Source organism: Micromys minutus (assembly GCF_963924665.1).
Source record: "Micromys minutus genome assembly, chromosome: 26".
In the NCBI taxonomy this organism is placed as follows: domain Eukaryota; kingdom Metazoa; phylum Chordata; class Mammalia; order Rodentia; family Muridae; genus Micromys; species Micromys minutus.
In genome coordinates, this window is record NC_137961.1 from 4766312 (window position 1) to 4793739 (window position 27428).

Here is a 27428-nt window from a genome sequence, read left to right on the forward strand (position 1 = left end):
AAATATTACCACATGTAGGATTTATTACAAAATCTGAAAACCCATAGGCTAGTAATTTTAATTGTCGGTATTCTCCTTAACAAATATTACATTAAGAATTCCTTTAAGGAAAGTAAAATAAATATTAGTTTCAAGTATAACTTCTCAAGGGCAAATGAACGGGTCTGAATCCAAAAAGTACATCCTAGGTGAGTTTAGCAAGATAACCATATTAATATCCATGTTGCTACATTGCCTTCTCAGTAAAACAATGGTGTCAAGCTTTCATGGAATTACTGTACTTTTCAAATAAAGACAAGATGTTGCTCTCAAAATGTCACTACAACTTCAACTTTATCTGTTCTCATCTCATGTGAAATTTATGAACCTTGACTATGCTGATGAATTTTCTGGAGAGATCTCCAACAGAGTCAGCATCTGTACCCTTCAAGTGGTATGAAAAATTTTAGATATAAAACAAAGTAGACTAGATAGTGGAATAAATCCAATATAATAATAATGTGACAAAAGTATGGTCATGCATTATAACTAATATAATTTCTAATTCAATACAACTATTTTGCATACATATATACATATATGTACACACATATGTATAAAAGATGGAAGTTAGAGAAATAGTTCCCTAAACTAAATAAAACTAATGCTATTTAGAAGGTTGTCAGTTTGGAAGACGTTAATTAATTATAGCTTTAGAGGTAACAGAAGGCATCCTGCAGGAAGCTGAGTTTGAGATGGGTCTTAAATAATTACAAATTAATTATAATTTCAACAAAAGGCAGTGGAGCTAAAGTGTATCCTGGGTTAAGGGCGGGATGGCAGAAGTTGGGTAGGAGCTGAAAGGTAAGAGGTTAACAGTTTTTGGTCCCTGTTTATAGATGAGTTTCACTGTCTTTTCTCATAAGCTCTAGCACCAGTCATACATTGTAAATCCTACCTTTTTCTTTGGGACTTTTGCAAATGTTATTCTATCTTTTGGAAAATAATGACTATCTCTACCAAGTTTACCTTCCAGACCTTCTCTCCTAAGCCCTGCCATTCTGTTCTGCTTTCAGATCTCAGCTTAAAGGATATTCCTCAAGCAACTCATTCCTGTAACTGCCACTCACTATCCCCTCACAGTTGGGATGCATTCTCTCCTTGCACACATGAGTATATGTTGTCTGTCTCACATATTTTCATTAATTATTGGGGAGAATTTTGTTTAGAATTTATCTTAACCCAAACATATAATGTTCCTGGTAGGTAGACTCTTAGCTGCTTCAATGCCACAAGCATGGAGTTGTCCTTGGCCCTTGGCAGATAAGTGGTATTTGCTGAATAAATGGTTAAGCCACAGAAAGTGTATACTTTTACTCTGTGGGAAAATGCCATTTATGCAAAGCCTATAGTTTGTAAATTGTAAATCTATCTTATATTTCTTATGTAGAAAAGACACCTAGAAAACTTGTAAGCACCCTAAACTGACTCAAATTTTTCATAGTCTTGGTTTATTATCCTACCACGAGAGAATCACCTCATATAAAACCCTGAAAATTCTTCATTCTCAGTCTAAAAGAAGACAGGAATTGAATATACAAATTTTATAGCTAGTTGTAGAGATGCCAAAATATGGACACCTTAAACAAACAAAAATGACAACCAAAAAACTGTGCTGAAAGGCAGAGTGAAAAATGCAGAAATACAAAAATACCAGAGAGGAGATGAATATAGATTTATGTAGGTTTGTGGTAAGGCAATACATGATTGGACAGTGAAGAGGTAGGTGGAGAAAGTGCTGGGAGGAGCAAAGAGGGGGAGAGGAGGGAGAGATTGATGAAGGAAGATGGAAGCCAATGTGTATATTTCTCTCAGCGCATCTCTAGCTTGATAAGGTTGTTATGATTATTTCTAAGGGTTTCTATGGGTCTAATTTATCTTTTCTGGATGGGCAGTTTATATCTTTGTCCGTTGGTTGTAAGCTCATTGTGTAGAGGGTTTGTGGATTGAGAATTTAACATACAAACCTGTTTGATAAGTTAATGGATGTAGAGTCATGCTTGTATTGGGCGGTGGAGGAAAGTGAGTGAAATCAACATGCTGAGGAGGCTGTAGGCCACTGGGACTGAAGCAACAAGTGTGGTGGAGTGAAATGTACCTGAGTTCTTAGAGGCAGCATGGACCACCAAGTTAAAGATCCCCACAGTGCCAGATGGTCCCATGGGAGCTGGCACTAATGCAGGGTAAAAGGTTACCCCCCTTTTAATGTTTACAGCAACAAACTTCTGTACAATTTAAAAATGTATCACATCATTAACCCTGAAAGCTGCTTGCCACTCCAAAGACAAGAATACTATTGACATGCTTAATTAATGTTCTTTCCTATTTAGTCACCTGCTTGCTCATTGCAGCTGGTGCTTTCTTTTTTTTTAATATTGATTTATTTACTTTATGTGAGTACAGTGTCACTGTCTTCAGACACACCAGAAGAGGGCATCAGATTCCATTACAGACGGTTGCGAGCCATCATGTGGTTGCTGGGATTCAAATTCAGGACCTTCAGAAGAGCGGTCAGTGCTCTTAACCACTGAGCCATCTCTCCAGCCCCAGCTGATACTTTGACTTAATATGGCTGACACAAAGACACATCCACGGGCCCTAGAATTCTCCGTTCCAAACTCAGCTGCTCTGTTTGCCATTCAACAAAGGATGGATGGCAGTGTCTCATGATGTGAGGCCACCAAAGAAAGAGAAAGAAGGATATGAGCCCTGAGCCTGGGACCTATAAAGGCGTACCAGAGTGGAGACGGTACTGTCTCTCATTGTTTGATAGCTGTACCTAAAATATGAAATGACCGTTTATCAGTGCCATGCATCATCACTGCTCCTTGTCAGGAATGCACAATTCCAGGTGTATTTTCCTCTGTAGATGTGGAGCAGTGGCGTGTATGGTGGAAATGCTATCATGGGACTAATCAAACACGTGCTTCTGGCTGTCATTTCCTGTTGAACATGTGATGGTCAGATGGGTATGTGTAGTATTTCTTTGCAACAGAAAATTGTTACTTTCTTCTGTGTGTTATAGAAAATATATTCGGGGTCTCTAAAGGTCTTTAAATTGTTTTCTCCTTGTGTGTAGTGCATATATGCCTGGTTATCTCTGTGTGCGTTATGAGCGTTCAGATGCCTGCAGAGCCACAAAAGCGTGTTGCATGCTCTAGACTAGAGTCACCAATGGTAGTGTGTGACCACTTGGGGGTGGGGATGCAAGCCCAGGGCCTCAAAAAGAACAATACAGGCTCTGTACCTCAAAGCTATCTTTGCATCCCATTTAAAAAACAAACAAACAAACAAACACTTCTCAAAGGACACGTGCTATTCCTTACACAAAAAGAGAATCTTTGCTTTGAAAAGTTTTTTTTTTTTATATTCTGTAAAAATGGCCAATTTACAGTTATCAATGTGAGCCCTAAAAAAGATTCAGTATGAAGCCATTACTTCATATAAATAGTAAAGGGATCAGCTGATAGAGAACTCGTTTTTTTTTTTTTTTTAAATTTTGTTTGATTTTACTCTTAATTTTACACTAAAGTAATATTGAAAAATAATTATCTAAGTATCTTAAACTTTAAGGACTTCTTGTATAGAGGGAACATTGTTCACTTTTATACTTTATTTCCTTAGTAACCATACTGTGGTACTTTTTGCCAATAGAGGATGTATGAAAATGAAAGGATAGAGTAGGTAAAGGGGTTGCAGTCAGGGTCAGCAATACTTCCAAACTTCTGAGATTGCCAGAATTTCACAGTTAAACATTTTGATTATGCTTCATTTATAAGCAGAAATATATCAATTAAAATGATTTCTGACTTTGTTCTAGAAAGAGTTTATATTCTAGAAACATCCAGGAACTATTTATGCTGACTCAGCTTTATGCATATGGTAAAAAGCTAAGCAGGCATCTTTAGGAAGAAAGGTCAGGGCAACAGTGCCCTTGCTGAGGCTCCTAATCTCTTCCCAGCTTGTATCTGAGTAAAGAATGGTGAGCTGAGCCTGCTGGCCTGGGCTTCTTTATTGCATGCTGTGGAAATGCTAGCTATCTTTAATATCATTTGCAATGGATGCATTAATTATTAGCAGACAGTATTAACTCAATAAAGTTTTCCAGTGGATTCTCCACTGCACGTAGAATATAACCCGAAGTATCTACAATAACAACAGCCTTGCATGTCAGGCTCTATTCATTCCTCTCCACGGGATTCATGTTCTCTATGGCCTTGAATCCTATCAGCTTTTTGTGTTCCCTGAACGTGATAAGCCTGTTTCCAGGAATTGCTGTTGCATTCATTTTTTTTTTTTTTATTTTTGATAAGTGGCAAGTGAATTTCAATCACCCCAGATGGGTACTAATGACAGAGCAAAATTTCACCAAAGTTCAGCTTGGGGAGACCAGCAAGTTGGTCATGCTTTCTTACAGACCACAGTTAGAGGGATGATGATAGGTTTGTAGGTAACCCTCAAACAGCAACAGCAATGCAATATTCCACGCCATCATGGACAAGGATCTCATAGCATCTGCATCACAGAGTTTGGCTTTTAGCCTTTTACTTCTACATACACCCTGGCATCTCCTGAGATCACTTGCCTCTGGTGTGGGTGGTATAGTAGAAGTAAAAAGCTAAAATCCCAGGCAAGGGTTTCCTGATCATCCCCTGGGAGTTTCAACAGCTTAATTACCATTAGTAGACTCAGTACCATTGTATTATTGCTCTATTCTAGTTGCCATGGCTACAGGACAACGTCCAAGATGGCATCTCCTCAGAACCTGAGGAAAAAGCATCACATAATACTTGCAGGCATTGATTCACTCTTTGGAAGGTCTTGCCTGAATCCTAGCAAGATGTCTCCTTGTGACTCAGGCTAATGTTCAAACACCGCATGTCATTTCTCCTCTCATGATAGATTCAAATACGTTAGGTGAATGCATGGCTCATTGTGAAAAATCAGAGCTATGGAGGCCCATGGGGTAACCAATATGGAAACAGTGACATAAAATTTGCCTTCAGTATTAAGAAATTCACTTCACTCCCTCAGATGGCCTTTTACAGGACAAAACACTTATACACACTCACTCTCTCTCTCTCTCTCTCTCTCTCTCTCTCTCTCTCACACACACACACACACACACACATACACAAAACCATATATCATTAGAGAGCTCTTTGCTTTAAAGCTTGGTTTCACCAATTCTCTGTTCTCCTTAAAATGGAAATGATAAAAGGGGAAACATTAAGCTTCTAAGTAACCCACATAATAGGCTTTTATGGGACTGACTCAGTATGCCCAAAAATTTGGTAGATATGATGTCTGTTATTTTCTGATAAGTGGACAATTATATCTGTTCTTGGCTACTTTAAGCAATAAAACCCACCGTTTGGACTTGCAGAGTATTTGATAGTCCAGTCACTAGACTACCATGCTGAAGCCCTTCAGAAAGGAGCACACATCTAGGTTCTAGCTGGAAGCCCTTCCCAAGTCCTTTAGTGCTGATGCAGGGGACTGTCTCTCCTTCTTTGTGTAACATTGGTCCCTAGTGAAAATCTTTGCCCAGATGTGATTAAAACAGATCTACACTGACAAGCGTGCCAACAAAGGATAAGAATCTTTCTTCAGAAGACTCATACCTCAGGCCAAAGTCAACACAGCCCAAATGTCTGCATCACACAGCCAGTGCACGATTTTGCTTATCCTGACTTGAACTTGCTTTCTGAAGCTTGTCATCTAAGCAATGGTTTTTATCCCCACTAGGGCTAAAGGGATGTTATCTGAAGTCCAAAGCATAAATAAATTAATGAGTTCTAGTGAAAGGGATACTAGGGACATGAGGGGGAGCAGGGGAAATCTCCCCTTTAAGCGGGACAGTCTGTGTTCTTGAAATGGTCATGTCTTAGTCAGGGTTTCTATTCCTGCACAAACATCATGACCAAGCAGCAAGTTGGGGAGGAAAGGGTTTATTCAGCTTACACTTCCACATTGCTGTTCATCACCAAAAGAAATCAGGACTGGAACTCAAGCAGGTCAGGAAGCAGGAGCTGATGCAGAGGCCATGGAGGGATGTCACTGGCTTGCTTCCCCTGGCTTGCTCAGCCTGCTTTCTTATAGAACCCAGGTCTACCAGCCCAGGGATGGCTCCACCCACAATGGGCTGGGCCAGGGATGGCTCCACCCACACTGGGCTGGGCCCTCCCCACTTGATCACTAGTTGAGAAAATGCCTTACAGCTGGATCTCATGGAAGCATTTCCTCAGCTGAGGCTCCTTTCTCTGTGAAAACTCCAGCTTGTGTCAAGTTGACACAAAACCAGCCTGTACAGGTCAATATTATTTCTTGGTTCTAAACAGGAAAAGCCACTTTCTGAAGTCACTAAGCAGTATCTGTATTTTGGAAAGCCACAGGGGAGAGAATTAAGGAAGAGATTGACTACATACTCAATACACATGAAGGAAGAGGAAACACTTCTGGAAGTAGGGAGATAACTGCTTTCCTATGCAAAGGAAATCTAACAAGTAGGGCAAACAGCAGGTCATTACTGGCAAAGGGACTGGATTTATACGGAGGGGTGTTCACTCCTAAAAGCTTTCCTTGAGGAGAGATACACTAAGATATTTTCTTACGTGAGCAGGATAGTCTAACACTTCTGCTATTTTTCATAACCATCAATAAACATCCTGTCAAATATATATATCTAAATCTATATTAAATCCCGGTTTAAAGCAGACTCACAAGGATTAAGAACCTTGTGCCCTGCTCCCCACTGCTTTCTGCTAGCTTGACACAAATGTCATTGTTATATTTTGAATGTGGCATCACCCCACAGTGCATGTTTTTGGATAACTTGGTCCCACTTGGCAGTGGTGTTTGGAAGTTAGAAGTCTGCAATGTGACACTAGCTGCCAGAAGTAGTACTGTGGAGTTAGGGCTCTTAATGCTGTATTTGGTTCTAGTTTGGGCCTTTATTCTCTATGACCTTACCACAAAGAAGTAAGGAGCCCCCACCTCACACTACTGCTGCACACATCCAGGATGTACACTGTCCACCTGCAATCATGAGTCAAAAATTTCTGTCAAGTTCTTTAGAGGAAGCATTTGGTCACAGCATTACAAAAGTATCCAATACCAGTAGCACAATTCAACACACATGGGTGGAGAGCTTTTTCTGCAAAACCATTTTGATAAATACAAGAAGAGAAAACAAAGCCAGCTAACATATCACCTCAAAGAATTTGCATTACAGTGAAGAAAGTGAGATAGATCTTTAATAATAACTTATCATCGAGGAGAATAACTATCATAACATATAAAAAGAAAATAAAATGGTAAGAGGGAAAGACCAGTAAGCCATGTAGGTCTCAACAGTGGTTCTGAAATTTGAGTGTAAGACTGAATCATGGGAAAAGCTTGTTTCAAACCAGACAACAGAGCACACTTAGCAAATTTTAAGAAGTTTGCAGTCAACAGTGACTAAAGGTCTGGGGACTGTTTCTGGGATTTTCTGATTTAGGAACTGGTCTTCAATGCTGGCTGCACACGGAGCTCCTAGGGGCTGTTTGAAATGCCTGGTGTCCAGGACTCATTCCAAATTTATAATAAATGAATACAAAGAAGACTGTAGCAATTTGAGATGAGTCAGAAGCACGGCTTTCTCGGGAGTTGGAGACAGAGCGGCAGATGCTGAGGGAGAATGAACAAGTGGGGGCACGGGAGGAAGGACATGAGCGATGGGTCCGCAGAGAAAGGAAACGGAGGGTCAGGTTATTATGAAAGAGCCTCAATGCCAAGCTGAGGAGCCTGTCATTTCTCTTGGAGGCAACTAGAAATCATTAACGACCTTCCAATCAGAACGTGAAACGGTCTGGAAGCGCACTACTGAGGACACTTCAACAGTGCTCCATTTTCTTAAAGGGGGTACGCGGCTGACGCTCAAAGCCGCGTGTTCTGTAGAAATGCTTCTGCATCGCACCCAATTAAAAGACAGCTAGGAGCACATTCCTATGAGTTTAAGGTTAACATTTTCCTTTCCTATGGGTGGAGTTAGTACAATATATACTTCTGGGAAACAGTGATGTAGACAAGAAAACAAAACTGAACCAGGCTAAGACATTCCGAATCTGAATCATCAGGACCTCAGAATGCACTTGCTAAGCAAGACTACACGAGTAATTTTTTTTTAAATAATAGGACCTAAAGCTTCTTGGAAATGACAGGCAATGGATGTAGTGGAGAGCACAGGAGATAGGACAGATGCCTGAAACCAGTTAAGGCCAGTGCAACTAGAGAAAGGACATCACCAAGACCAGCACGCGCCCCCTGCTGGTCATTTTAGGTACTTATTCAATTTACTTAATTCAGTCACATTCACAAAGGAAAATCACAGCAGACACAATATTTTTTTTAGTTATTAAGACTCAAGCTAGAGCAAAAATAAATTTTTCTTTAATAATGTTAAGCGAAATAAGCCAGACTCATAAGAAATAAATATCACAGCATCTTATTAGATGACTATAAAAACTCGCATCTTTCAGGTAGCCCCCTAGTGTGTGTGCATGTGTGTGTAATCCTGAAATTATAAGGAGGATCATGAGAGGGGAGGAAGAGATTTCAAGAGAAGAAAAGAGCAAGAAAAACGCAATAATAGAATCTAGTAGACCTGTACGTAGAAGAGAGAAATATTGAGCTGGGAGGACTGGGACCAATCAGAGGCCTGCAGGGAAAAAGAGCATTGAAGGAATACCCTAAGGGAGACTATATATATATATATATATATATATATATATATATATATATATATATAGTCTATAGACTATATATATATGATATATATATATATCATTATATATATAAATTATATTTTCATGTACTATGGAATATGTATATGTATGTATAGTATATAAAAATAAGGCATTTTGCAATAATATTTTCATATATATGAACATATATATTTAAAATATATATTAATATATAAAATATATGTAGATAGATTAAAATATATATAAACTATAACAAAATACATTTTTGTATGCTAACTTAAAAAAATAAAAAAGAATGGTCTAATCTGTCAAGTAATTTTAATAGTGATCTCTCAAACAGCTCACTCATGAGAGAAGAATATGTGCTTACAGCTGATGAAGATAAAACCTTTTAAGTTACAATCCAGTTTTCTTTCGCTGGCTATGGTGAATTTTTCTTGCCTTTAAATTACCAAAGAAATTCATGGTTCCCTTTTGGGAGACTTAGTCTTGCCAATAAAAGAATTTTAAAATGGGCATAGAAGAAATTTTGACAATCATTCTATTAGAATCTCTAAGGAAAAAGAAACAAAAGAACAGGCAAGCTGTAAATCTCAGAAACTGAAGGCAAGAGGAAGATAGTTAAGTAGAAGAAAAAAAAACTACTCCATTTTGAGTTTGGGTTCAAGAAAGTCTTTAGATTTAGCAAAGCAACTACATGGTAGAAGGAAAGGGCACAGGGTCACCTTCAGGCATAGGTTAAAAATAAAAACCCTGAGCAGCTTAGCCCTTTGACAAGGATGGGGGGTCACACTTGGAAGAAAGCAGGCAGGTTTAGCAGTGTGGCATGGGGCAGAAGTGGCTTCTGAACAGTACTAGCACATCATCTCGGTGAGGAAATGGATCTCTCCCATCTCCTTAGCAGATCTTCAGCTGTGGTGTTCTCCTGGTTAGATGATTGACAGCCTCAGCTGCAGAGGGCAGTCCTATGTGGTTCTCTAATCTTAGGAGACACCAAGTCTCCTAGAGAAGAACTCAGATCCTATCCTTTGGGTCAGGAGGGAGCTTTCCCTTAGCGAGACTCCACAAAGCCCTGATACCTCTCCTCTTCTATATTATTTTAAATCCTAAGAAGAGGGAAGCTGACATTTGCTTCTATTGTATTGCCTGGAAAATAAGTTAGGTCTAAAGCCAACCACGACAAGGGTCCAACTCTGCTAATATGTGAGATAACTGCACAGTAACCATGTAGTTTAAAAGGCAGAATTAAATTTACTTAATAAGAAGCACATGGAACTCATATCTTTATATGGAGCCTCTTTTCTCCCCATGTGAGGGAGTAGCTGTTTAATGACACAGGAAGGTACTTTCTCTGCAATTCAACAACTCTTCCTGTAGGTGGCACTATAGGATACAACAATGATATTTCCCTGGGAAACAATCTGCTATACCTTAATTGCATCCCTTTATTTTCTCCAGATATTAAAACCTCAACACCACATATTCCAAACCTCTTTTTCTTAATAATTTCATGAGACATGGCTGGAAAGGTACTTGAGACATTAAACATTTTATCAAAAATATATCACCAATTATCTAAGGTAATAAAATTGTTGACATCCTCATCCTATAGCCAAAGCACATGGCCTAATGTAAAAAGAAAAGCTAAGTCCACAACAGAGGTGGTTACATACCTGAGTTTCTGGTTGTACTGTTTGACCTTTTCCAGGGAGGCGGTGTTTATCTGCGCTTGAAACTCTTCCACAGAGATGTTGTCTCTATACCAATATCCTTCCATACTCTCCAATGCTGTGAAACAAGTGAACAGTTTACATGCCATCTTATAACTTAGTCTCTGCGCACCGCTTCTAATGCTACTAATTATCATCAATAACACATTACAAGTGCTGAGTATGAATGCATGTGCAAGAAGTAACTCCAAAAATGAATAAAATGTGTCCTTTGCTCTCAAAACACACATCAAACAGTGGAAAAAAAAATGTGACTGTTAAATAGGCTAAGGCAGTTTCTCGTTTAAACTGTCCTCTCTCTTTAAGACAGTTTGAATGCATTGAACAAGACTTGACTATGCCATTCCAAATATGCTGTTTTGGCACGGGGTTTATTTTCAGCTCGTTATTTTGAGAGACTGCAGACGTAGGAAGTATTCTGAAAACAATGTAAAACCAAGTCTCTTGCAAAAGGATTAATATCTGAAGTGGGAGTCTACACTGCTCTATATAACAGCCCCTGTTCTGCACCATGAAGAAAAAGGGACAAAATCCTAATAGCTTCTGATCCCTGCACAAGCCACTGAGATAAATTTATACCACAAGCCTTGTCATATTTTCCCCGTGTCTTAGGGTTTCTATTGCTGCGACAAAACACCATGACCAAAAACAAATTGGGGAGCAAAAAGGGTTTATCTGCTTTACACATCCACATTGCTGAAGGAAGTCAGGATGGGAACTCACACAGGGCAGGATCCTGAAGACATGAGCAGACCCAGAGGCCATGGAGGGATGCTGCTTACTGGCTTGCTCATTGTGGCTTGCTCAGCCTGCTTTCTATATAACTCTGGACCACCAGCCATCCTCCCCCAATGACCACTAATTGAGCAAATGTGAGGCTCTTTCCTCTCTGATGACCTAAGCTTGTGTCAAGTTGACACACAAAACCAGTGAGTACACCATGTCATTCTTTATAATTAGTCTTGTCACCCTATTTGTTTCCATAGACCTGAATATACAACCGTCTGTCTTTTTTTCCATGGGATGTATTGCAGACCTTCAGTAGATGCTGAAATGAGGGATTCTTCTGAAGCCTGTTTCACACTGTACTCATGGACACCCCAGACTCACCCACACCTACATACACTTATAATGCCTTTCCCATTTTCACAAAGATCTGAATTATTATTTTACATTCTGTGGCTGTAACTAGTGTAGTGTGACAATAGAAGCACAAGAATTGTGACAAGGATGTCACAATATTATGGACAAAGGAGCTAGTTTTACTCTACACTCTCTTCAGCACATCCCAGTGCTAACAGCACTACTTTTGCATGTTGGAGCCATTACTCACTAAAATTCGGGTTATTAAAGAATGAGACCCCATCCAGTCAAGATCCTGAGGACTAAGGTCGATTGAGTAACACATGGGTGAGTAGCTAATACAGCGTGGTTTTGCTGCTCAAAGGATGGTTTCTCATGCTCTGGTTCAGAATGGTGGGCAATTGAAATCATGAATCATTTATTTCTCCAATTTGCCAAGTCATATTTTCAGACCACGGTTGCCAGCTGGTACACAAAACCACAAAGGTGAAAGCACAAAGCAGGCAGAGTCTGTGGTTAAGCTGGGGTCACAGCTGAATAAAGACACCTTCTCTGGCCCAACGCACTCCATTTTGTACATCTTGGGCTCTTCTTTGCCTCATCAACTAGTTTCCTAACTCTAACATGCTCCTATGAAGTTTTGTTAGATTCTAGTGACAGCATGACAGATAAAAAGGGATTGAACCACACTCGAGCGGCAAGCCTTGAGGTACAGGATCCTCTGCGATGAAATCACTACCCCAGCACTAGTTACATTTCTGTGTTGTAACAAAGACCCTGACAGAAAGCAACCTAGAGAAAAAACTAGGTATTTTAGCGTATAGTTCCGAAGCGGACACAGGCTACCTATGTTGATAGAGAAGGCACAGCAACAGAAGCATAAGGCAGGCCTGGCAGTCAGGTATCAGACTGATTTCATTTAATCCCCATACAACCAGTAGACGGGGAGAACAGGAAGTGTGTCTAGGGAACAAAACCTCGAAGAAAGCCCACACCCAGTGACACACCTCATCTAGCAAGTTCTACTTCCCGGAGCAGTGGTTCTCGGCCTTCCTAAAACTGTGACCCTTTAATACAGTTCCTCATGTTCTAATGGTCCCCCCAAACATAAAATGATTTTTGTCGCAACTTTGTAACTGTAATTTCACTAAACAGTAACACAAATATTTGGGGGTTAAGGGTTTGCCAAAGGAATCACAAACCATAGCTTGTTCTTTAGGACCTACTGCTAGCCTACAGGTCCATAACTTTTCCCAGCAGTGCCATGAACTGGAATCCATGTGTTAAAACACATGAGTCTATGGGGGAAATTTTATAATCAAACCATAATACCCCCCCCCCAATTAAAGGTACCTATCCATGCTGAGTTAGCCCTACCTGGAAAGCAGAATATTCATTTTATATAGATTCATTTCTATTAAAAACTGTAAAATAGCAATAATAAAGGCCTAAGTGCACATGATCAAACGTAGCCTGTCGGGATGTCTGTAGGAACTGTTTTATGCTAAGTGATGTAAGAGACGAGGCCTGAAAGGTGGCAGCACTGTTTCCTGGGTTTGCATCATGAGTTGTATAAAAGTGAAGAAAGTGAGCTCAGCAGTATCCATGCCCTCATTCACTTATCTCTGCTCTCGACATGGGATACAGCTAACTATTGCCACTGCCTGCCCTGAATCCCTTCAATGGGCCTCTGGAACCTGGAACTGTGAGCTCCAGACTCATGCCTTGACTTCACCAGTGATGGGGTTGCAAATGATCTCATTCAGAAGAGATCGTCTTCAAAATATATATTTATCTTATTTATATGAGTACACTGTAGCTGTCTTCAGACACACCAGAAGAGGGCATCAGATCCCATTATATATAGTTGTCAACCACCATGTGGTTGCTGAGAACTGAACCTAGGACCTCTGGAAGAGCAGCTAGTGCTCTACTACTGAGCCATCTCTCCATCCCCATAAATGATCTTTCTTAAAAGTGCGTTTATCTTAGTAACAAATCAAACTAGAACATCTTTGAATGCCATCAACGCACTTCAAGATCTTGTTCACCAAGGGTAGAGGAAATGCCTAGGAATGTTTGAAGTTGTTAATTTCAGACACCCCCAAAATCGTCTATGTGACTATTCTGAAGACACTTGCACATGGTTTTCTTGAAAAGTCCTCACCTAGGTTTGCATATGCACACACCTTCCTCTAAGTACCTCTCCTTCTGTTGCTGTGCATGCTTAGATCTTCTAAATAAATGCCAATTTAGAATCTTGGTATTACATGAATAAAATTCCCAGAATATTTCTCCTTAGTCTGCTACAAGGGGTAGCGTGGAGATGGATCTATGGCCCATGCCTGCCTCCCATTGATCATCTGTTCTGGTGACTAGGATGGGGAACAACCTCTGGAGAAGTATAGTTCAGTTCCTTGTCTGCCGCTGAGCAGTCTCACTCCACTCTTTTGGCTTGTTCGGCACCTTGGTTTCTTGTTCTTGGAGAAAGTTGGAAGCCCCTCCTGATGCTTAATGAATAAAACTGGCTCTGAAGACAGGTTTCCCCCTGAAGTTATCAAAATCCATTCCTGGCCCAAATAAAGCAGTTACAGCTACCCATGAAGACATTACTGTAAGGTCTATTGACTAATGTCCAAAGCCATTTTCTTTTCTCTAAGAGATTGGCCAGAGACTTATTGAGGAAAGTGACTTTGGGTGGGGCTGACACTAAGAATAATATGCCTTGCTAAGCTGAGCCTTATAAAGCCTAAGCACATTGAAAATGGCTGTTTCTCTACAAACCATTCTTGAGACATCTCTTGACCCCAGCCTACTAGAGTACCATACATTCTTATTTTAAGTATTTTCTCTAAAGCCAGCAACCTTTTCCATTGCTAGCTTGTTTTATAACTTGTTTTACCTTACCATTTTTTCTTACGATTCCCTATTTTCACTTCTGTATCCTTTCTCTCTCCCTCCCCACCCTCTCTCTCTCTCTCTCTCTCTCTCTCTCTCTCTCTCTCTCTCTCTCTCTATATATATATATATATATATATATATACACACATACATTATAATCTATATAATTATATATTATATATAATATGTATAATTATATAAATTATATATAATCTATAAAATTATATATATATATAAATATATATAATATATTTCAAAACTTTCTAAGGCAGCAGTTCTCAACCTTTGGATTACAACCCCTTTGGAGGCCACATATTAAATATCCTGCAAATCAGATATTTGTATTTTAATTCATAATAGCAAAATTACAATGATGAATTATCAACAAAATAAGATTATGGTTGGGGGAATCACCACAAATGAAGAACTCTAAAGAGTGGTGGCATCAGGCTGAGAGTCACCGTTGTATTGCAAGGACAAACTGCGCAGACCTGCATGTACTAATCTTTGAACTGTTCTAAAGAAGCACAGTAAGTCTAGAGAAGGTTTTCCAGGATATACAGAGGGGAATTAGCCATCTAAATGTGGAACTGCCCAGTGCCATTGATGGAAATACTGGGAAGACTGGTGATGTGGGTGAGGTAGGGAACTACAGTGAGAATTTTAGGTTACTTTCATTTCCTTCCAGATACACAAGAGCACATGCAGAATGTAGTTTAGCCTCATTATAAGTTTAAAAAAAAACTGAGGAAATTTTGCCAAAAAAAAAAAAAAAAAAAAAAAAAAAGGTATCACTGGAAAACTTCCGTCACAAAGGTCTTGTTGCTTGGCCCTGAAAATAAGTTACTGAAGTCTGTTTAATAAGTTTCCCCTTTGACCTCCTTGTTCCTACTGGTTGTTTGCTTAGGGCTCGTCATTAATTGGGTTAGGCTCTTTGCCTTTAAGATATAAATTTTATCTTTTTCTACCACAAGATGTTTGGAAAGTATAAATTATAGGTTAAGCTTGTCTTGTCTTATGAAGAATGAGATCAAATTAATTAAATTTGATAAATTTAAATGGTGGGTAAAAGTCATTTGATTTTTACATTTATTTTTATATATACCTATACATAATGTATACATAATCCTCACTGAATGAAAACGAGGATGTGGCCATCATAAGAATGGCTGGGGAGAGGGTTTTTATTGTGAATATGAGAGAGAGAACAGCCAGAGTCATCGGAAAGAGTCCAACTAGAATATGGGCAGGAGAATAAAGCAGCCATGAAAGGAGTTGTGAGGGATAGTGAGAGGAGAGTAGAAGAGAAAAGAATAGGAGAGAGGGCAAATGGAAGAAGAGAGGAGCCCAAGAGCTGAGGACCAAGAGAGCCAAGACAGCATGTAACCAAAATGGCCAAGCTATATAGGAAATGAAAGCTGGGTTAAGAAAGAAAGCCCAGAAGTTGGAGGGATCTAGGGAGGGGTGGACATGGGGAGAAAAGTGGTAAGAGGAGGCAGGACTCTGTGACCGGTACCTTGGCCAGTCTACTTGGATGTATTAATAGAGACCTCAGCCATTTGTTTCTTCAGGGTCTTATAATCATCTGTGCTTGTAAACTTGTATACTGTTTTCTTGGTAGCAAACTGGTTTTTAAGTGCACATTCACATAAATTTAAAACATCAAATTCGTGTAAATTGTTGCATAGTGTAATGGAAGGTAATGGTCCTGGCCTTGGCTTCCTAACAAGCTATAACTAGCCACCAATCTCATTAAAACTACTAAAAATATCAAGAGTTGGGGAGAGTAGAAGGAGTAGATTTGATCAATGTGTCTGTGTCAGAGGGAACAAATACATTTATTCTGTCTTTGTGTGACTGACATGAACTTTAGACTTAAAGGGAAGACCAAACCAATAGACAAGAAAAATGTTAGTTGGGCAGTCTTGGGTCAAGTGATTTATTGTTTACTTGCTGTTGCCTTGGTTCTAGTTCAAATATATGCTCTGAAGAATTCCTCCCTGCTTAAAGTTGGTTTTCAGGAGATGGTTGCTCATGTTCCAGAGCGCAACCTCACCAGGATGTATGAGTCATCACCTGGATGTCCTGCTACACTCCATTGCTCTAAGGTTTGGGACCAGGTCTTACCTCTGTACCTCCAGCTTGACAAGGGGGTGAATAATCAGGCAGATATTGTTGCATGGTTAACATACTTACATACAGAAACAAGCAGGTGACCCAAGAGAAGTGGGGGTTAAGAAGGGGATGAAGGCAGAGTTGCTGGATTTTTATCATGCCTCTATTGCCTTGTATACCCAAGAAAGAGTGCAATGTTCTTTTTAAAAGGCAGCTTCTAATTAGCTAATATTATAAGGATCAAATCACTAGTAGATTGGTTCATTTAAGTGAGTTTGTAAAGGGAAGTAAGAACGTCCCCAGGGCTGTTAACTGGATGAAAAATAAGAAATAAAAAGGAAGATATGACTGTTCCTAGGGATGGTGGAGAGGTTTATTGTAGGTATAAGGGAGAGACTAGGCTGAGACAGGGACATCTAGGCTAGTCCAGAATGGGAATGACCCTGAGCCCTGTGAGGAGAGGGGAGATTGGGAGTAAGGAAAAGAGCCATGGGCCAAGGAGGACAGCTTGGTCCAGAGACTGACCAAGAGACTAGCATAGCAAAAATGGCTGATATGTATAGAGGTCAGAGGAGTTAGGCGACTGAAGCCCAGCCATTTGTTAAAGCATCAAGTCTTCTCCTTTCAATAGAATCAAATATCTATACTTTGTGACCCAATTTCCAAATTAAACTGCTTGCCTTAGTGTCCTTGAGCTAAAGGACACTTCCGTTGGATGCATTACATCTTAGATAAGAGAATCTACTTTTGAATGGACTAATTCCCACAGTAGGGCAACAGTTCAGTGCACCTGTACAGTACTGTCAGAAGGATTTAAAGATTGGTCTGATCAAACAGGTCTGTTTGAAGATACAGCAGCTAAAATATTGAAGTCCCCAATCTGAAAAAAAAAAAACGTTACTTCAAAAAGAAAAAAAAGATTCAGAAAGCTATAGATGCTATTAGCATATAGAAGACATATAGATGGCATACAACATATAGCATTATAGAAGACAACAGAAAGGTAAGTATTAGATAGTTTTTTGGTAATAATGTTTAAGCAAAAAGTTTCTGCTTCTAGATTTTTTTTTAAAGTTTTTCCCAGATGGAAAAGACTATTCTAAAGCAAAAGAAAAGCAAAGAAAGGAGCAAGCTTGAGTCACCCTGACAGAATGGGCTAGGTCATAAAAAAGATAAACAAAAGATGAAAATTAAATATATTAATATGTATATAAATAATTAAATATGTATATAATTTTAAAAGGTATTGTAGCAAAGCGTGGGTTTGTGCAAAGAGCAAACTAGCAAGCCCTGTGAATTTAGATGTGTGGGCTGGCGTGGCAGTGATCTACTATGGGAGCTTCTCAAATCGGGTGGAGAAATTTCAGAGCTTAGAGTCAGACAGTCTGCTGAGATGAGAACAGGCCAGGGCTGCCTGCCTCCAGTAGTAGCATGCTGGATAATTTATTAATTCTTGCAACAGATGACATCCAATGTGACAGGCAAGAATACACTAGAAATTTGAGATTCTTAGCCTGTAGTTAGAAATTTAGTCAGAAATTTCTAGAGGTTTGGCAAGTGCAACAGCTTTGGGTCACATGATGGCCTAGTGTGGGAACCTTGAAACAGAGAAAGAGGGCTCTGAGGTCCCCTGCTGTGAAAAGAGTCAAGATGGCTTCTCTCAGAGAGCCAGAAAATAGAAGCTGCCTACTTTTCGGGACAGATATTGATTGAACTGTGAATTTATAAAATTGGGATTATTTGCTCTTAGGATAGACATATATAGCTTTTGTCTGAATCATGTGGGTAATTTCATTTGTGGTTCAGAACTAGGATAGGGAAAACTAGTCATTGACTCTAAGCAGAGAGAAGTGATAATTGCTTTCTATGAGCAGGAATTAATAAATAGAAGTTTCTGGCTCCAGGTAGAGAAAATAACAGATAGATGATATGTGAAGTCTGCAGGAAACTCACGTTCTTTGATCGTGGGCTCCAGAGAAATTTGAGGTTTATATTCTGATAAATTAGAAAGGCCTAAAAAGGCCGATACAGTATGTGTTTAGTTTACATCATTTGTTTTAAATTGTTTTTATTATCAAAATGGGTGTGAGCTTTGAATGTTGTGGTTATTTTATTGTTCCTCAGGGACAGACGGCAAGTTACAAGTTTTCCTGGTTGCTGGCCAAAGGATTTGCTGATCTGGGAGAAAGGTTTTGTCTTTGTGTTTCTAGAAAAAGATGATTAGGCTCTGACCATCTTCCAGGGCTATATGGATAAGACTTGACAGAAGAAAAGCCCCTGAAGAACTAGATTTAAAACAGAAATGGAGCAGGATTTCATCATAACCAGTTTGTACACCCTGCACAGACTGATACAATCCATACAGATATCTCGATGATACTTAAATTTTGTTTTGAGATTTGTATATTGCAGACTGTATAGCTGTGGTGAGATTCACCATCAGACATGCTGAACTGACTTGCTTGAACTCTCAGAGACTTTCAGTTGTATCCAGTCAGACATCATAGACTACAACAATCATTGGCGAGGCCTTCTTAAGGCCAAACAACTCTCCCATTTTCCCTGCCCCTCCCCTTAAAGATGTATCAATGCCCATATACCACTGGAAGTAGGCACAAAGTACAAAGAGTCATCACCCCAGTTCCTGGACCTGGGGGGTGGAGGTGGTTATTCTAAGGTTGTCTTTCTGACATTTAGAAATGGTCATAAATTAACAGGGAAGAATTAGATAGAAATGATTATGCAGCCATAATCTCATTTGGTAGAAATCCTCATAATTGTTATTAAGTTGAAGTTATAATTTCTCACAGTGGAATAGAATTTGTTTTGATGCAGAATCAGGGTTTTCATTGGCATAAGTTCCCTCTCTTGTTACAAAAAAAAAAAAAAAAAAAAAAAAAAAATTAAAAGTACAAGGTTTGGACCCAGTCCTTCTATAAATATCATTACATACTGATCTGAAATGATCTAAGCATATGAGTTAAGGGCCAGATAGCAAATTCTTGGATTTGAGTTAATTACTATAGTATTTGCGAGATATTTCTATTATAAATAGCTTAGAGTAGTTAATGAACCACAATCCAATTATTTTATACAGATAGATAGTTTTCAAAATGTCAGAAATCTGCAGAATGTGACATTTAATGTTATTTATTCATTTGTTGAGACATATCCGCTCCCAACAGCTCCCCATTTGTGGATTCAAAAAAGCCCCTGAGCGTCTCCACCTCCAGGTGAGGTTGTCTATTGTCACTACATAACCACTGGGCAGAGACTGCCTATATCTCCTACAGACCTATACTTTTCTGAGAGGACACAATTCACAGGTTGGGACAGCTTAGTTCTGCTGAGACAGAACAAGCTAGTCCTTAATAACTCCTGTTTCACTAAGGTCTGTAAGATTCCTGGACCAGAAGACTGAAGACTGATGCTCTAACTTCCTGACATACTGGGGCTGTATAGGTAGGCAGCTGTCTCTACAGCTTGTATCAGTTCTGGAAGCTGTGTTAAGCTTCTTATATTTTCGAATAATATTGGTCATTCTTAAATGAATTTCTGATGGGGTTGAAAGACTAGTTATAATCTCATAGCTAACCCAAGCTATTAGCATTGAGAGAATATTTAATTAGATAGCTTTCAGATAGTATACAAGCTAACCAGGACATAACAGATGGATTTCAAGCCTTTCTGAAGTTAGGATAGATAACAGTGTGTTCCAGTTAATTGACAAAACTGATGGACTGGGTGTTAGATGGATTTTGTACTTTGTAAATTACAGAATGGTAATAGTTGTGTTCAGCTTGTATTTGAGAGGAAAGGTGTGTGTGTGTGTGTGTGTGTGTGTTTAAATTGGACAGAAAGGGTGAAATTTCCTTAATAAATAAAGATAACAGGGGACCAATCACTGGGAGAGGAGTAGGTGGGACTTCTGGGTCAGAGAGGGGAAGAGAGGAAGCGGGGGAAAGGTGACTTGCTTTTTGGATAGAGGGAGCTTAGAGGGAAAATGTAGCAGACAAGAGGTCCCTGATTTAGATGGCGGATCTGCCAGGATTTGCCACTGAAGGAACTTAGCTTAGTATGGCTTTATATGGCTTACAAAACTAGGATGATACTTGCTGCACTCAGAGAAGTTGTTACCTGTGGATTCTAAACTAAAAGCAAAACAAACAAAAACAAAATAAAATCTTAGAAGATTTTTGTAAAATATTCTGTGCCTCAATAAAAGGTTCAAATCTCCCCACGAAGGTGGAAATTTGGAGTCAACCTTGCAATGAGTTCTGACATCTAACAGATGCTCTGACTGTTTAACTAAGAGCCTTAGAAGGATGGTTGGATCCTATGAAACTCAGAGTCTACACCTGACCTCAGAGCTAAGTCACTTTAGGAGGTTACTCACGCCAGTGTCTGAAACCCTGACAGATGAATAAACTACAAAAGCCAAACATGTTACTTATTCTTTAGCAAATGAGAATTCCAAACAGGGAAGAAACCCTTTGCCTTTCACATACCATAAAAAGAAGGCTGAGAAACATCCTCAGACTTGACGCTCACTTGTCTAACCAGCTGGACTCAAATAGCACATAATGGGCCAGGGGATTTACAAGTTGTAACAGTCACAGCAATGGTAGTAAATGGGGCGAATTAAACTCATTCTTCGACTCTAGATAGAGGTCCTGACTCCTCACCAAGTTCAAAGCATCTCTGTACCAAGAAGGTACCAGTGGTCGACTGCCTAGAACAAAGGCTGTTAATGGAACCACCAAATAACTATCTTTAAGATTTTTCACTCCTTAAGCCAACTAACTTCTTCAAGTTGTAAAAACAAACAAATTAGCCCACTCCTGTGTCGAGTGGTTAGATCTCAAGCCTCTGCCAGTGGTCCTGACTTAAAAGATGAACCATCAATAAACCCATGGACAGTTTTTTTTTTTTCTTTTCTTTTCTTTTTTTTTTTTTTTTACAGATAGAAGCAGGTATGCAAACCTGGGAACAGATAACCCAGAATACAATTGTGGCTTCCAGGGGACTACATACCTGTCTCCCGACACCTCAGCTCATGAAGGTGAACTGCTCAGTTCAGTTTCTGACTGGGAAAACAAAATGACTCAATGTGTACACTGATTCTAAACATGATTTTCTAGTTCTTCATGTTCACACAGCTGTATGGAAAGGAAGGAATTTTAATAGAAAATGTTCTCAAAGACTATGGTTCTGTGTTTTATTTCTTCTCTAAGCCATCTGGTGACCCACATGGGTAGCAGTGATACACAGCTAGGGTTGACAGGAGGACAATTCCCTTATGCTATCAAGGAATAAACTAACAGACGCTAAGTGTCCGGCATCATACCGCTCTGTGCATGCAAGCCCATCTTACAGAGGCAGGGATTGGAGAGGAAATAGGCCACGAATCAAGAAACAGATAAAAAAGACTTGTGCTGAGCTCAACGTGGACATAAGACTCTGTTGTTCAGGGATCTGTGGAAAATTAAGGAATTTCATGTTGCCAGGGAAGAGAAGCATTAACAGCTCCACTCACTCTTGCCTTCGAGGAAAAAGATTGAAGTCTATAACCAGAACCCACAATCAGGCCTTGTCCGCTTTAGCTCTGAAGTAATGCAGGGGGTGAAGCCATGTCCCCATTTTCTTCCACATTCTACAAAGGGAGGTAGAATCTCAGGAGAAGATGGCCAACTAGATTTTACTGAGATGTCTCTCTGTATACTTTCTAGTGCTTGCTGACACCTCTGCAGGGTGGATGAGCATCGGCCATACTTGAATAAGAAAAATCAAATAAATAAGGTCAGGCCTTACTCCCCATAAGAAAATCTCTACCTTTTAGGTGTCTATAGTCTAAGACTATCTTGCAGATAATTTCTTTTATACCTATGAACATCAGAAGACTTAAAAGGTTTTTCCAAGAAAAAAAGAAGCCTTAAAATGCTAAAAGGAGTTATAAACCTATTTAAAGTTGCAAATCTACTTTTATGTTTTGATTTGCTTCATCAGTGCCTGTGGGGGGAGGAGCTGATACCAAAATTGATTCCCAAATTGTTTCTTGATTATGTCAATAAAGATGCCAGAATCCAATCGCTGAGCAAAGATAATGAGATGGGAATTCCGGGTCCCAGGGGGAAGAGAAGGGAAAGAGATAGAGAAAGGGCTTTTGGGCCAGGCTTTGGAGAGAGGAGCGAGAGCCACATAAGGTCTGGGGCTACTAAAACCAGTGACGTCCTCCACCAGCAGCAGAATTCTAACATAGAATTCTAATATAGGATAGCTGATGAGTTTACAGCAATAGATTCTTATTATCTCACTGGTTTTAAAATATTAAGGCTGGGGGCTGGAGAGATGGCTCAGTGGTTAAGAGCACCGAATGCTCTTCCAGAGGTTCTGAGTTCGAATCCCAGCAACCACATGGTGGCTCACAACCATCTGTAATGGGATTTGATGTTCTCTTCTGGTGTGTCTGAAGACAGGGACAGTGTACATTATATGTAATAATAAATAAACCTTTAAAAAATATTAAGGCTATCTGGTGTTTTCCATCCGCAACAACTCAGGTGGGAGGAGAAAGGGCATAGCCTCAGGACAGTCACTAGGGGTTTGGCAGTGTTAGCCTTGAGGGGTTGAAGGAGCAATCACAGTGCCCAGGCATCAGAGAACCAGCTGCTGTGGGCAGAACTGTATCAGGCGTGGGACCAGCGGCAGCTTGTTTGCAGAGCTGAGCTGAGAGAACGGTCCTGAGGAGGTGACAGCGTGGCTTTTTAAAACTACAAGCTTCCTTTCGAACACCACCGGTATGATACACAACCTTATGCTCTTCCTCCGTGCCTGTCCCATACTCTATCCCTTCCTGGAGCCATTCTTGTATATGTTGTTATGTTCTTAATATAGAAGAGTTGTGGTTCTTTTGCTAATAGCCCAAGGAGTCTCACTTCTAAACTCAAAAGTTAGGACAGTGTGGACACTTGAAAACCTTTGATGTTAGGAGATGGCGGTTACTAAGGGACTTGCGCTATAATAAAGTAGTGCTGGGAACATATACCTGAGGAGTTGGGCAAGACATGCCTTCAGTCAAGACCTCCATACCCAGATAACCTGTATGCCACCCTCGGCCTAGGTTTTAATGATTTACTAGCATCACTACAATGGATCTCTTGATACAAAGGGTCCGATGTTTTCAGTACTGATCTTATTAAATGCAAACACCTGCTGTATAAAACGGCATCCGTGCCTTTGATGTCCGGAGGAAATGCATAGTGTCTTACAGATTTCAGTCAAAAGATGAGATGACACTCTGGTCTCACAACTCTTGGACATTCTCTTACCCCCTTACACAAGCAGAAGGAAACTTCTGGTACCTGGGTAGGAAGGGTCTATGCCCCAACTAAATCCTAAGTTCCAGAAAATGGATTGTTGGCCATAATCAAATCTTGGAGGACCAAAGCCTCACAGGAAGAAACTGGGGCAGGACAGAAAGACAGGCATTAGGGAAGCAGGGAAAGAGAACAAACCTCTCTGCCCAGGAGTCTGGCTGAAGGCTCTCAAAGCTAAGAGTTAAGAACCACAGCAAATTCCTTGTGAAGCTTACGGATGCAGAGATAATACTCATTTTACAGAGACATTTGAAGAAGGTTACCAGAGCAATGAACAATGCTTACAGCCTGAGCACATGACCATTTGTGGCCTTCTTTTTCCCTTTCTAGCTTCAAACCCTTAGCATTCCGTGAATCTCGCTGCTGTGACTTTAGGGATCCACGGTTTAACCCTATCATATTGTAACCACATCCAAAATATGGATACAACCACCTATGCTTCCTCAGTGACTCCGAGAAGCAATTGCAAAGGTCCCTCAAATCCTAATTAAAACCATTGCTACGTGCTCCTAAAACAATTAGACACAACTCTTTAAGAAGCCTACATCTGTGTGTATTATTCTGTCATCAAATGCTTAAATCTACAAAAATTATCATTTTAAATAAATTCTAATTTGGCTCCAGTCTGACTCATTCTCAAATTTGTTTCTGTGGTTCAGTCAGGAACCTCAGTTTTACTTAAGCAGATGTCTCTGTAAAGCGGTCCCCAGGTTTCTAGTGACAGTAGGGGGAGCTACATCTCTAACCCAAGTCCCACAGTGCATACTATGCATATAAACCCAGCCCTCAAGAGGCAAAACTGGAGTAACTCAGGCCAGCCTGGGACCCATGGTAATGTGAAGTACATATAGTAAGACTGTCTCAAAACCAGCAAGATCTGAGAGTACAGCTCAGAGGGAGAGTGCTGGCCTAGCATGTGCTAGATCTGAGCTGAAGTAGCACTGCATATGTGTGCATAGACACTTTGTTTATGTTTACATTCTACTAGTCAGTTAATTATTACTAATGCAGCAAAAAGTGTAGATGAGTTCTGGGAAATTTTCAGACAATACTTTTGCTCAAATGGTGAGCTATTATAGGTCAGGGTAGAAGACACATATAACATCCCAATCAATTTTAAAGGTATTTTGCTTAACATAGTTTTCTTTTTAATAACAGTTTCTATTAGGCATTTCTTTTCTCTTTAAACTTACGAGTTTTGTTTTTGCTTTTGATTTTTTTAAGAAGACATGAATCACACAACAGAGCCCAGACATCCAAAGTTTATCCATAAGCTGACAGCTGCTGGATCAGTGATGAATGGGAGACGTGAATCCTTTTCCCTTTCTGAGGATCACCAGCCACAAACTCTGATTTTCAAAGGATTATTTCAAGACTGACTTTTAGAGAAAATTTGTTTCCTTCTGAAGCTGCTAAATACAATACTTTGTAAGCTAAATGATGATCTATGATGAATCAATAGTTACCCTTTTCTTTTTTCAAAATCAGAAAGGTGACTACTAATTTGAACTATGGGTATGTTTTCTAAGCTTCTTGGATCTTGTACATGTCACATGAAACTTTTAAAGCATATTACTAAAATTGAATTTTTTTAAAATAAAAATCACAACTGTCACACAATTATGAAGAAGTATACAGTGGATACACATAACGTGAACCCCAGCACAGGAAGCTGTCTTTTGCAGCTTCTTTTCAAGATTGGCATGTTTTTACTCCCCAGTTTCAACATTAATTAGGAAAATTGTAAAAGACTCAGCAATCTCCAGCCCTGAATATGGACGGGGGTGAAAGGAAGCCTCCTATGAACTAGCCTGAAATGCACACGGGGTCATTCCTGCTGAAGGGTGGGAATTGTTCTGTTAGCAAGGTGGTGTCCCAGAGGGCACCAGTCCATCAGCAGCCAGACTCCAATACCAATCATTCTTCCTACTCACAAAGCTAATGGCGACACCCCAGTTTCTGCTCCTTTGGAGCTGTGCAGTCAATAATGGGCAGATTACTATCTGAGACTCTCAGGTTCCTTGAGGATTCTGCTCCTGGAAAATGAGAGTAGCTACTAATGATGGTTATGGGAGATAAATGATAGCATTTAGAGAGTATGAAACGTGTATAATATAAAAGAAAATTATAGAAGTAAATAAAACTTATTTATTGAAAAAAATTTTAAGTTCTAGGCAACAAGCCAGATATTCCACCAGAGTTAATAATTCAGTGTCCATCAGCTGCAGATGGAGGTTAAGTATGCATATCTGAGCAGGCAGTCTGGATACTGAGCAAGGGTTCATGCAAGGACACTTCCGTTTGTGGCTTCAGATCAGACAGATGGGTAGTGGGTGGGGCTTCAGTTGAACTGAGCTGATCTGAGGTGCACTTTCAAAGGGGCCCGTCCTGCTCTTGTAGCTATGACAACAGGGACACCAATGTAAACAACAGAATTTAATTTTAATCAACACTCATCTGGTCTTATTAATTGCCGTTTTCATTGTCTTTCAACAATAACAAATTTACATGACTATTAAAATTTATAACAGCTTTTTCTTAGAAAGAGGAGAACTATCCGTTTGCTAAAAGATTTAGCAAGAATTGGATGGAAAATAATAAGACTGTGGAAAATTAAAAACAAAAAAAGATGGGTTCTATATTTAAAAATTAGATTTGTGTGACCAAAAGGAGAAAGAAGAGTATTCCCTATTTGTGCTAAATGGTTTGTTTTATTTATTGTTATCTAAATGAGCATGAAACAGAATGGTGTTCTAAAAATTAAATTCCCAATAGAAGGAAAAACAGATTAAATGTATAATAACCATGATAATGTCAAACTTTGTTCTAACATTTCCTTATCTAATTTCCTCACGTCTTATGTGTATAATACGGTTCTCAAAGGTTATATTGGCATATTTGGTTGAAAACATGCTTAGTAGCATTCAATTAAAAACAATATTTAAAACATAGCTTGAGTTTGCTTGTTTTTATTGCTAGCTTTTTTGAATTAGAGGAAATAAAACACCTCATTTAACTTATAGCTCTAGCAGGAAAAAAGGGACTGGGCGGACCTAATCAATTAAAAAAATAAATAAATGTTAAACCTCATAGTAACCTATGCCTTCACTTCTCTTTTTTTTAAAGTGGGAAAAAAGTGATTTGTTGAGGCTCCCTGGGGCTTCCTCACCTGAATGCTTTAGTTAGGAGTTAGGAGCCCAAGCTCCCGGGGATTAAGGCTGGTTGACCACAGCGGAGGTGCATGCTCAGAGGGACGTGTCTACACAGAGTGTGCACCTATCTGCTGACCACTGCTATCTAAATAAGAAGGCGTGACCTGTGAGGCTTCAGGATGAGCTATCAGACGCTAACTTGTCCCCAGTAGCCAGCTTCTTCTACATGCATCTCCTGTGTGGAAGGGAAGCTGATCAGAGCCCCGAAGGACGGAGCTTCTTACG

The 27428-nt window shown here is 39.6% G+C and overlaps 1 protein-coding gene across 4 annotated transcripts in view; it reads right to left on the reverse strand.

Moving 5' to 3' along the window:
• The window catches only part of PREX2 (phosphatidylinositol-3,4,5-trisphosphate dependent Rac exchange factor 2), a 253206-nt gene that overhangs the window by 46424 nt on the left and 179354 nt on the right, over window positions 1-27428 (reverse strand). For all 4 annotated transcript variants that reach the window (XM_080938801.1, XM_080938800.1, XM_080938802.1 and 1 more), the window contains one exon: window positions 10460-10574. In XM_080938801.1, coding sequence (XP_080794927.1) covers window positions 10460-10574 — 115 coding nt within the window. The remainder of the gene's footprint in view (window positions 1-10459; window positions 10575-27428) is intronic.